General features: G+C 32.0%; 2 protein-coding genes across 2 annotated transcripts; both read right to left on the minus strand.

Annotated features, from left to right (window-relative positions):
• Window positions 1–3,444: 3,444 nt before the first annotated feature.
• LOTGIDRAFT_129312 (hypothetical protein) lies at window positions 3,445–4,713 on the minus strand (the record flags this gene model as incomplete). The annotated part of the gene is made up of 1 exon (XM_009064694.1): window positions 3,445–4,713. The coding sequence occupies one exon, from the start codon at window positions 4,711–4,713 to the stop codon at window positions 3,445–3,447; it is 1,269 nt and encodes a 422-aa protein (XP_009062942.1).
• Window positions 4,714–8,261: 3,548 nt separating this feature from the next.
• LOTGIDRAFT_235451 (hypothetical protein) lies at window positions 8,262–12,892 on the minus strand. Its single transcript, XM_009064695.1, has 10 exons — window positions 12,751–12,892; window positions 12,311–12,382; window positions 11,958–12,065; window positions 11,652–11,725; window positions 11,270–11,384; window positions 10,698–10,762; window positions 10,010–10,112; window positions 9,706–9,787; window positions 9,417–9,477; window positions 8,262–9,110 (listed from the first exon to the last, which is right to left on the minus strand). Exons 1-10 carry the CDS (start codon window positions 12,833–12,835, stop codon window positions 8,937–8,939), a joined length of 939 nt encoding a protein of 312 aa, XP_009062943.1. The 5' UTR covers window positions 12,836–12,892; the 3' UTR covers window positions 8,262–8,936.
• Between the last annotated feature and the right edge of the window lie 114 nt (window positions 12,893–13,006).

Below are 13,006 nucleotides of genomic sequence, written 5' to 3' on the forward strand. Positions count from 1 at the left end.
TGCCGTACAAGTTTTTCAATGAAACAGTGTGTGCAAATGTTAGATACCAACTTCTGCATCATACAAAGGTCATGCCCCTGGCATCGTTGATAAGGTAGTCAAGATAACTTCTATGCAATTATATCTTAGGCAAGTTATCTATATAACTTATCTCAACACATTAGTAGAATTCAAATTCATTAAGCCAGTAATTTATATACTGGTATTACTAGAAATATTAAAACATAACTTGAATCATGTTGTTACTCAAAGCTTCGTACTATGCTTATGTTGTATTGAACACTATTTTAACAATGAATTTTTATTATTATCGTTATAAATTACTTTATATATATTTAAGTTGAGGTTGATCAAGTGGATTATAGTACCTACATTGTAATAGAACACGGAAAGGTAGATCATATGATTCAGTATTCCCGAGTTCTGACCGGTTCCCCCAGGTTTACAGTTGAGATAACAATAAAGTTGAAGGCCTAAACAGAGTAAAATCGATCAAGGTTTGTCATTTTATAAGTGCTCATATTGCACTTGAAATTTTTACATGAATTAAAAAGATAGCGCGTTTAAAGATAAATACCCACATATTGATTCATTTAGATTTTAGTACAGTAGGGGTAATACATTAATTTATAGTCCTTTAAAAAATTGTCTACTGAGCTGAAAGACCTTGATTTCAAGTACTCCCGGCACTTGTGAGAATACTGGGTTATTATGATAGTCTACATTTGCATGTCTAAATACGAAAGGATGTAAATACTTGTACCGCATCTTCCGCCCATTTGGTTGAATTATAGCTCATGTTTACAACATAAAGCTTAAAAAATGAACCCAACAACTCCATATACATATTACAAATGGTGTTTCTGTCTAACTAGTTTATATAACACATTTTTCAACTTAGTTTTCTAACTTAGGTCTGGTTACCCAACCAAATAATTAAAGAGTTTCTACAATACTTAATTAATTAATGATAAAAAAACGCATATATTCAAATTATGACGTCACTACCTGAATTGACACATGGTATTTGCGAGAGTGATGTCATACGCTGGTTAAAGATTACATTGCAGGGAACCATAGACGTCGGACGACCAACCTTAGTTGTTCACATAGAACCTATATATGAATCCCCATAGACTAGAAAATTGCTTTCGGCCTCTTTAGAGGAATAGGCTACTACCTCCAAGAATGGACATAAAAAGTCCAAAACTTAGTCAACAAGTGTACATATTCGTTAGTTGGATTTGCCAGTTGCCATGACTAAACAATAGAATCTCTATATAAGACAATATATCCATTAAACTAAATAATTATTGAAACACGCTTCTAAGCAGTCTTAAAAATTACTTATAGTTTAATTAATTATAACTTAGTTTTATTGATTTATTGGGTAATAGAGAACTGTGGTATGTTTTTGGCACCAGGTAAGACCACTGATGATTAAAAACCCATTTTGACCAAGTTAAAAAAATTCTTATCAATGAATTCAATTCAATTAAATTAAGCGTTTTTCAATAGTTAATTGCATATTTATGGATAATTACAAGACATTTGGATTTATCGGATTATATAAAGATCCTGTTATGTTATTTATGACACCAGGCATATCTACTGGCTCTTATTCGCCCAGTTTAAAATTTTATGTTAATTCTAAGACGTTGTATCACTTGAAATGAAACTTAAGAAAATGCGAATCGTCTATATACATTGTCAGCTCTTGGGGGTCAATTGCACTTATTTGCATTAATCGTATATTTAACTTAACCAGTAACCACTTTTAAAGTTAAAGGCGTCAGCCATTACTCGTTACGACTCTTTTATAGTGTTGTTAATAATGCAAATAGGGTTTACATGCAGGTACAGATTATTGTATGCAGGTTGTAAAAATCTACGTTGGTAAAAAATATAGATGGATTTCTCCCTGGGGCGACGACATTAAAAGAATCTAAAGACACAATATATGTGTACATGTCATTATGCTCTGATGATAAATAAGTGCAGCTAGGCCTTGATCTATTTCTTAGTTTAAGTAAACTAAGCTTTATACTTACTTAATAGGGCTTAATCAGTAATAGTGTTCACAGATAACGGTCGAAATTTGAGCCTTCAAGAAATATCTAATTATTAGTTAAAATGACGACTCGCCTTTTCTTGATACTCCACAATATATTGTATATGTATATAAAAATAAAATTATATATAAGTTGAATTTCTAGTTTTTAGTACATTTGAAAGAATCATGCGATTTTCGTGCATTTCTAGTACTTCTGAAAATTGTTTACATATATTCAAGACTCACATACATCCCGCAAAACAAACTTTTATATACCTGCATGTAGTGGATAGTATATCACAGCAATATCATCATGTGGGAATGTTAACGGGCGGGATATATAGACCGTTATAATTTATACAGGACATTTCTACTGTAGTGATTAGAATTTCCATGCTAAAAAATGATCCAGATAGCTGAGTTCTATCAGCTAGTGAAACAATTTACTATTTAAATGTAAGTTTACTTCGCATTGATTTAGTCATAAAGTTGATTCCACAAGAATATACACACACAGCATTTCCTATTGTATTATGGACCTTGCCGACAAGACATGACAATATTCAGACAGGGGAGAAACCAATGAAGTTATATTTGAGGTATATTTGAAAGTTATGCAGTATTCGTAAAGTTCTAGCACGTCTGAAGACTAATTACATATCAGTTCAAATCCCAAAGCAACCCCTCAAAATGCAGTCTGTTGTACTTTAATGGATATACAAAGTGCCGACTCGCAGATTAAGTTGAAATTTGTCAAAAAAGACGTTGCCTTTTTGAGGTATTTTAATGTCAATTACAAAAGCTTATTAATTGCATTTGAGCCATACTATTGAGTAATGAGCAGCCTGCCCCGACTGACTCTTTTGGAACAGTCTGCTACTGTTGTTTTTTTACCTCAGAATATCCAGTAGTCCAAAGATCTCATTTCTGTTTATTTTGTATATTTCTACTTTAACTAATATTCATAAATATCTAAAATCAACAATAAATCATTCACACCTAATATGTAATCCATTCTGTAAATAAGAGTTTCTGCAAATTGTTTAAAGGGGTAGATTACAAGCTTATAGAGCTCGACTTAAGCTATCTATACAACTTTATATTACCAAAGTGGGAGACCCTGTTAAATTGCAGCAGAACTTGGTGTCATATTTTAATCCTGTTTAAAAAATGTATGGATAGCTGAAATTGACATTACACATAAAGAAAATATATTGACAAGTACATTAATGGTTTCTTAAACTGTTTCATCTTGTAGAACTTACTGTCTTGAAACAACAGGTTTCATAAAAGTTTTGCTTACCCATGTATCATATTTACATATTTTTACATAATATATAAGCTTATGCGAATCAAGCAATTTAATCTTAAAAAATATCATTGTTTTTATTTCACTGCTTCCACTTAATGCTTGAATTCCTCAAAGCATCTGATGAATATAAATGTTCTTGTGTTCCATGTTTTAATTTAGAAGAATATGATTCTAATTGACCTCTATCTCTAAGTGCCACAAACACATCAATGACAGCTTTATGACAATGATATTTCTGTGCAGTTTCTAATCTTAAGTCCATATCATCAATAAAAGCTATGTATATTTTTAACATCTCTGAAGGTGCATTGTTTTTGTGTAATATTTCAACAACCTTATCAAATCCTATAGCCGATTTCATCTTGGTACTGCCAAACCAACCCTTAGATGTTAACAGTTCTTCAATGTTTTTCCAATTTTTAAGTTTGGATTGAGCTGCGATGGCACTAAAGAGAAACTGTTTATCACTCAATTGATGTCTTTTCTTTATAGCTATGGGACTAGCCAAGGAATTCTCAGCTAAGTTATAATGATATAAACAGCAATAATATAAAGTAGTTATTAATGGCATGTCTAAAATGGATCGTCTTCTTGGAAAATCTCGGAATAACTGATTTCTTCCACTAACTTCCTCTTTGGAGTCTGATTCCTCTATAGGCAGCTGCCTCTCTAATAAATCTATATGTTCCATTACTAAACTAGATTCTGATGATAGCAGTGGATCCATTTTAAAATGATTTCTATAGACACTTTTAAGTGCACTAGCCTTTGAAGATCCTAAACTAGCACCTGTTGCTGTTTTATATTGTAACATTGCAGCTTCTTCTGATCTTCTCAACATAGTTAAGACATTAGATAGTTCTATATAGTCACCATTAGTTCTTAAATAAGTTAAATAATGATTGATAGCCACCGGGCGTTTAGATATTTCCTGATTAAATAAACTGACTTTCACTGTGCTTTTCAAGAATAAAATTGCAGCGATGATACAGTTACCATCATGCATCTTAATCGAATGATCCAATAATGATATCTTATCTTCTAGAGAGCGGTATAGTTCAAAGGTATACGCTTCTCCTTTCATCATTCGTTTAATCGTATCCTCAACTGGGAGCTTTGAGAATCTATCACGCTTAGCACGCAGATTAGTTCTACGTAAATACTGCACTTCGGCTTGTAACTTCTCAATATCACCTGCTGTGAGCTCCTTCTTAAGTCGGTGTTTATCAACAGCATCATCAATACTCAACAAGTCACTAGAAGTACTAGAACCAAAACTAACACTTGACTTCCACGAGCTTCCCACACCTCCCAGTCGGACACTTGGTTTAGAATCTGTCCTGGGCATGGATGGCACCCCTAAACTATCAAGATCTGGTTTGGCAGTATTTCTTGACTTCCCTGAAACTGGTACATCATTCCATCCAATTACTTCAATGCCTTCATTTCTCAAAAAATCATCCTCTTCATCTGTCAAGTCATTCAATATCATTTTCTTGGCCTCATCAAAGCTGACATCGTCATCAAAGATATTTTTTGTTTTACGTCTATGAGACGACTCGCCATCATCAATGTCATCCATAGTTCTTCAACAATTAGTTTTATTCGTACAAAATTCTTTTTTTTTTTAACACAAATTACAAAATGTTGTTACATTTACTCGCCATAACAGGAAGTTACTCGCTTAAACAAGATACACAATAATAACGTACACATAATAATAGAGGTAAAAGCTAGTAGTACGACATGTACGTTGATATAATAAATATTGTACATTATTAGTATCACATTTTTTGAAGGGGTGTTACGCCTTTACCCTTACCTTTTTTTTACCCTTTTCATTCATGAACGTACAGATGTGGTCTCTAGCTCATATTGCTTACTTTAAATTCAGGGACTACTATGAATTAAGTAACGAGGATTTCATTGACGGGGAGCTCCCGTCCCAGGAAATGTTTCTTATCCAGGAAGGTGCCGTGTCAAATCCCAAATCCCTCGCTCTGTTCTGGTAACAAGGCAAATTGGTCGCATAAAATTTACCACAATTTGGTTTCATCGATGTTGGCTTATCAAATTAATCTTATAATGGACAAAAACACAATTAAAGAATAATGAAGTACCGGTATTAATTAATGCCAAGCTTGATCGATTTTAACTCACTATCTCTTATCGGTTTCTATTGTAAATGTTCGATGCTAGATAACTGTCCATCTGTTAACAAGGTTTTTATCATGTAAATTGTGTGTGGAAAACGTTAAAAGGTGACATGGAGTAACACTTTTCATGTCAGGAGTTTTCATAAAGTAGGCAATGACCATAACACATAGCTTTATATGCAGCTGACTAAATACCAGGGATTAAAAATTTAATAAAAAATATTATAACTTCATAATCATTAGCTTCATGGAACAACTATTTTAAGTGAAGATGGTTAGCAGAATGGAACCATTTAATTAAACATGAATTTGGGATGCAAGCAAAACGTTTTAATGTATTACATTGACATTTTATAATAAAAAAGCACTCCACCATACATCTAGGCAATAATTCTCACATTGAGAGAGCCTGTGTCTGTCGTTTTCTATAGAATTGATGATACTCTGAACACTTTTTAATTAAATAAAATGGTCGGTGTTTCCTATCTTGTAGAATAAAGCATTCCTCTTTAAAACTATTAGACAAATTAAATATATATCACCAAAATAAAGGCCCATTTACACATCATTTGCTATGCTGCAAGTTCAAATATTGAAATCTGACTCTCATTTCTAGTCAGTTGTGCTAATGAGGATTTAATATCTGAAACAGGACTGGAAGCAGGACACAATTTCTTTTCAATTTTCAGATCTACATTGCAATATATATATATAGATATGTACCAAGTTTATTATTATATGTATAAAAGTGGAGAACTGGTCGCTGAAAAATTGCAGTTGCCACCAGGTTTTCCTAGCAAAAAGGGGGCTTTATCGCTTGCGGTCAGAATCTGCAACCGTAAAGTTGGTCGTAGATGCTTTTCCCATCATGTCGACTTCGATAGCTTCAATAGGATGCTTGAACGAGGAAATGCTCACAGGACGACTATTCAGATGACGAGTTCCTTTTAAAATCCAGAAGTGAGCCTTAAATAATGTTAGATAGTATAGTATAATTATTGATTTTCTGAGCTTATGAGAGAAAAGAGTTGAAATCACAATAACGCCCACTATCAATACTCGACATTAACTCAATTTCAAACCCATTTTCTTCATCACACACTCGGCATCAGTCAAATTGATTTTCCTAAAATAAATTGTGTACTGACACTCTTTCTAGGACTTGGTGCTAAAAATATAATGATGTCTTGTTCGTGTTATTGCTATTTATTGCGCCCAGGGATCTCGTTAGTTCCGGCATAAAATGCTCAATAGACACGTATATGGATCATGCGAAAATTCAGAATGACGCGTAGTTTCGTATGGTATCATTTTCATTTGCAGTCAAAAGCGCAATAGTTTTTCAAAGCTTTAAATATGTTCAATGATAATCTGCACATGATATGGTCACAGCATGACAAGAGGGAAGAATGGATAGTCCCGGACTTTTAAGATGTGATTATAAAGAGGAATCAAAAGCTACATTGTAGTTCATGTAAGTGCACTTACACAAGCACTTATTTGCACTTTCCCGATAAAATTATATGGTTCGTGTTACTTTAAACGTGTAATTTCAGTATTATTTCGAATAGATTAGACATACATTATTATGTTCAGATATCTTTAAAGAATTTCTTGAATGGCCTACATGTCACATCTCATTAAATAAAGACCATAATATTGACATTTTAAGAAAAGTAAAGGTGAAAGTCCAAGCGACAAATTATCCCATAACAAAGTTCACTTTAGAAAAATGAAAACCGGCACGTTTCTTCTAAAGCGACGTTTTATTAACCAATTGATCTATTTTGACGTAAACGCTTATATTGTTATAAATTATTTTCTAATCTAATCCACTGATTGATTTCATTTCTGAATAGGCAGTCCCAAAAATTTTTACAAAACATCAAAGAATTTTAAGGTCATGGTTCGCCATTTTTCAAGGGTTGATTTGGGTCTCCAATATACATTAATAGTCTTCAAAACTACAACTGCACGAATATCGCATAAACCCTTTCTAATAATATACTTTCATTTTCTTTTATGTCTCTTCCATAGTATCAAGAAAAGATGAGTCGTCATTGAAACTTCCAAACGCGCGGATAAATCTGTACGTGGATTTTAAGGCTAGAATTTCGACGATCAGCTGTGAACACTATTGGCTGAAAAATCCCTCTTCTGAGACTATAAGATACGATTGGTGAAAATGTTGGCGAATCTTTAAAGAAATGTGTCACCAAATACCTTTACAGACAACAATCCTTGTTCCTATATTTTACGTGGCTTGTTCGTACAGTTAGATGGGATTAGTTTTTTAAATTTTTTCTGGGTTTGTCCTTAAAGGACAGAATTGCCATTCGTTTGACCAATTGTGCTTTAGTCTCAGAAACGGGAATTTATTAGTTAAACTAATCAGTAATAGTGTTCACAGCTCACTGGTGAAATTTGAGCCTTCAAATCCATGTGTGTCCAGAATTACCTGCGCTTGAATGTAAAAATGGCGACTCAGCCATATATAGAAATTCCTAGTTAGAGGTATTTTTGAAGGAATTATACGATTTTTCTACATTTCTAGTACTTCTGAAACTGACGAACCAGGCCCTTTAAGACAAAAAACAATTTGACCAAGTTTAAATGTCTTATTTGTACCTATTCTAAATCTCAGGGAACCATGTATGCTATATTACTATATTAAATAGATTTTGATTAATTTTAAAAACTATGCATAACTGAATTTATGAAAAATAAACAAAAATAATATCAATTACTTAAAATTTATCATTTCTTCACAAAGCACAAAATATAAGTTTCAACATTGCACTTCATTGTAAATACATACAATAATTGAAAACAAATGATGATAGAGTTCCATGTGCTATTTGGGACAAACCTTTGCCACCAATTTACATATGTCACTTTTACTACAAAACCAAAATGCCTTACTCCAACACAGCAGAAAATTTTATGGCAGTGTAAACTACTGGATTCTAGTTTATTACTTACATGTATATCTTGTAACAAGGGTAATAACTAACAAATCATTTATGAAAAGGTAATAATACTAGACCACACTAATATACACATACATACCAAATTTCATCCAAATCACACCAAAACTGTAGGCTTTTATGTGTTATCAAGCTAATATGAACATATTTTCAATAATTATAAAATTTTATAAAATAATAAATTCTTGACACAATTGTGATCAAAATGAAACAGCTGAGGTTAATCAACTTGTACAAAAGTATCTATACAGGTCAAACTTATCTTTTTAACCCTTTGAACGCTGTAGTAAATATGTAAATGAAATAAAATATTATATACCCTGAACTCCAAATAATATAACTTGCTCGGGTTCAAGGGTTAAGGTAAACGCCCCAAAAGAAATCCAAGACATAAATGCACTAGTGGAATAAGTAACGAACAAACAGTTCTACGATTTTGGTTTAGGAGAGAAGAAGCTAGCTAAACTTTTCATTCCTGATTTGTCCACTTTTTCTAATTTTTTCTGAGCATTAGAAAGTTTCTTAGATAGAGTAGTTTTCTTTTTATCTTTATTCTGTTTAGAATAATCTTCTAATGGCTTTATTTCTTCTAGCTTGACTCTCTGTAAGAAAATCCAGGTAAATTTTAGTCCATGCGATCCCTAAAAATCCTGATATATGTTTTGACAATTATCTATCCAAGAACTTGTTGGACTTGATCGATGACCTTGGGGACAATCTTGTATATTATGAACTCTGTTAAATTAAATGTTAACCCAATCAAAAAGAGGCATCAGGTGTTCCAGAAAGTGACTATTCCATGCCCTCTCTCACAAGCAAACCTAAATTTGAAATAATATATTCTGAAATAGGTCACAGGCTTAACCTAGAATGATTGTACAGTATTAGGTAATAATGACAAAAAATACCTTTGCTGGAGGTTCTTCTGTTGAATTACTGGTCTTTGGTTTTTCTTCTACCTCTGGAATTCTGTAATATTTGAACAAATTTTGGGTTAGTTTTCAATTCAAATTTTCAAAACAATAAAGGGATATGGATATAATTGTCAACAGGGGAAGTTATATGTGTCATTTATCAGAATGAAAATCTGACTTCTGGTTTGTTTGCAAGTTAAGAATAAAGTGAAAGCGAAAGTGACAAAAGCCTACGTTCACCACGTGTTATTAGTATAAAAACAAATGTTAATACATTACTTACCCTAAATATTGATGTAACTGTTTACTGAGAGTTAAAGGGAGATAATCAGATATTATACCATAAGAATACTTAACAAAAACATCTGAAAAATGAACACTTTTATTAATCAATAGAAAGAACTCAAGAACGGTCTATATCATTTTGTTAAATCCATCTTTTTAAAACTCTGTGTCAAAAGCAGCAAGATTTCAAAGTATTTCACTATTCACTCCAATCTAAACTATTGTTAACAATTACAATTTATGGCTCAATTAAATCTGTGAATAGCTATTAATGTTCAATGTGATCCCTTAAAACAGCTTACCTCTTTCTATATTTTCTTCTTTTTTAGATTTTACAAAATTAGAACTCTGTGATGTATTAACATGAAGTTCTTTTTTTATGATATGATCTGTTAAAATGTCTACCTGGAAACAATATTTTAACTACATTAAGTAACTTAACTTCCTCATCTGTCAAAATCGGATAATGCTTTCATCTTTCTTTCTCCAAAATTGAATGATAGATTTTTGTTATTGAATTCAGAATAGTTTGCCATATTTTTCTGCAACTGTTTTGGCTACTGAGAAGGGGTAACGTGCTGTAGTGTACAATTTGGTAAATTTTGCCACGACAACTGCATTAAACTGTAATTTTTTCGATTTTCAACCGAAACTGCTGAAACTTTGAGTACTCTGACATTCTCGCTAATCCAACATTGTCTTGCGGTCCCAGTATATCGAATTACACAGAGTACCCGGTATATTGTATTTAGGAATCTTTAATACTCATGATGTAGCACACAGGACCTTGGTTTATTCAAACGACTGAACACTTTTCCATGTCAGCCCCTCCGACCTGCATCACTCCAAAAATCCAAATGTATTATCTTTTCTCAATCACTGAATAAATCATCAAGCAAAAAATCAAGTTTCTAAACTAGCTTTGCCCAGATTTTTTTTCATTTATACTCAAAATGACGATTTGGCATAAAGTCATATTTATCACCTTACTTTAGCTTTTAACCATGACATTGTTTTCTCTTCATTATATCTATAAGCTTTGAAATCATCATCACCTTAAAGTACAATAAGATAAATTCATGTAAATATCTTTACTATTATTGGAAACCATAATCAAAATATCCAAACAAAAACAATCCGTGATACAAGATGAAGATAATAAACTTTGTTGTATCAAATTGGTTTATCTTGAATTTTAAAAAAGTCACAAATCAAATAAGTAATTATAGAATGCTTAAATTTATAAAAGCTGAGTTTTATTTCATAAGCTTGCTCAGAAAAATATTTTTTGCTGACAGTTTCCACCAATAAAGTCGACCAACTTTTCATTTATAACACAACTAGCAAAATGTAATTTACGGAAGGTATGATTTTAAATATTCTGCACTGGAGGATTGCCGTTACTATGATATTGCAGGTGATTTTGTAGCGATAACTCAGGAACCGGATGAGATATCGAAAGGAAAATAACTACATTATTTTTGTAAAAGGTCTATCTAACTCTATTATTCATAAAATGGACTTTGCACTTCCCCTAGTCATCTTAGTCTTCCACTAGTTACCTTTTATATCAGCTACTTGATGTAATTCTTCTAAACCTTGACACTCTTGTAACCTTCGACATTCTGAAAATTTCTCATCAACCACAATCTGATCTAATGTCATAAACTTAGAACACTGAAATAAATAAAATTTTCACTTGCATGTTAAATTGTTTATAATGTCTTCCAGTCCATAGATATGTAAAGTTTGATTTTTCGCATCTAAAAAAAAACAAAACGATTCCCTTCCAGGGATTACTGCTGAAAATAGCCCATTTTTTGATGAAATTACTTTGTACTGAAATTTTTCAAAAAAATGATTTTTCCAATGCTTTTTCAATAATAATCATAACTAAAACAATCTTAATACTATTTTGAACTTAGTTAATAAGTAATACTGTACCTTATCTTTTTGTATGAGATATGGTAAGACTAAAAAGACTGGATCTACAGGACTTGTTATAACAATTCCACCATCTGAAACAAGATTAAAATCAATCAAATCATATGATTCTAGTCATATTCAATTACAAGTCATAAATTACCAAAATGTGCAGGATGGATGGAAAATTCAGGACAAAAACAGTGCTCCCATTTCAAACTGTTTTCAAAACAAGAGCCAAAAGTGAAAGCAAGACATTTCAAACAATATGTTTATTTCTATTACAAAATACAATGTATGGGTTTACAAAGGAATTCTAATATTTACCTTGTTGTACAGTTTGATCTATTAACCAAGATCGAAATTCTTCTTTATATTTTATAACCTCATATATATCTTTACCATCAGGTGAAAACAGGTAGTATGAGCCTTCATCTAAAATATTCTATCATAAACTAAGGTCCTTCCTTATAATAAATCAACTTCTAGGCATCAAAGCAAGGTATAGATTCTAAGATTAAGCTTATAGACCTATGTATATGTGGCACTATGCACATGACATTAGAATATATATTACTGCTTTTTAATTACTGATCATCAAAACCAAGGAAACTTTGTAAACTCAGCAAACTCAAATTTGAGTGTAATACTAATCCAACATATAAATATTCTGTACATACCTGTTTTGGGGTGCCTTAATTGACAAATAATTGGTTTGTTTTCATTGTCTCCATTAAACTCTAAAACTTTATCTGAAAAAATAATTTTTTAAAAGACTGGTAAGTGATTGCATTAAAGTTGCAAATGAAGTATAAATTTTTCTGTCAGTTTCGTAATGTTGTGATGCAGAAATAAAGTAGAAGTCTATGCAAGGCTTGTGTAGATTTGTATCATATTGATAGACTGAAAGTATGCAAGGGTTCATTTAAATGGTAAAAAGAGTCACGAGTTGCATATATTACTTTCTCTTTTCATTTGCAATAGCTGCATGATGATCATTAAAAATGACATAATACATAACATAATATGAGAAGTGGAAGAAGTGCTAAATTCTACTTTCAATTTATCAATTCTGACAAAAAACAAATACAAAGACTTCGAGGTCTTAGTATCCTTTTACCGTTAACAATAAAGACCCATTGGGCTTGGTCAGGGTCTGGAGTTAACTTGGAAACCGACTGTCTTGAGGCCGGGCGTTTTGGCATCGTGGCAAATCCCACTTTTACACACAAAAATACAGGCGAGACAGGTATCTTATGTTTACAAAATAGAATATGGCGGGAATTAATTATTTTGGGAACGGATTAGCTGTTGGAATTTGCACTTTCTGTACAACTTTTAGGCTTTTTAAAAATAATTACTATAATGTTTATTGC

This window comes from Lottia gigantea (genome assembly GCF_000327385.1).
Source record: "Lottia gigantea unplaced genomic scaffold LOTGIsca_64, whole genome shotgun sequence".
NCBI classification, from domain to species: domain Eukaryota; kingdom Metazoa; phylum Mollusca; class Gastropoda; family Lottiidae; genus Lottia; species Lottia gigantea.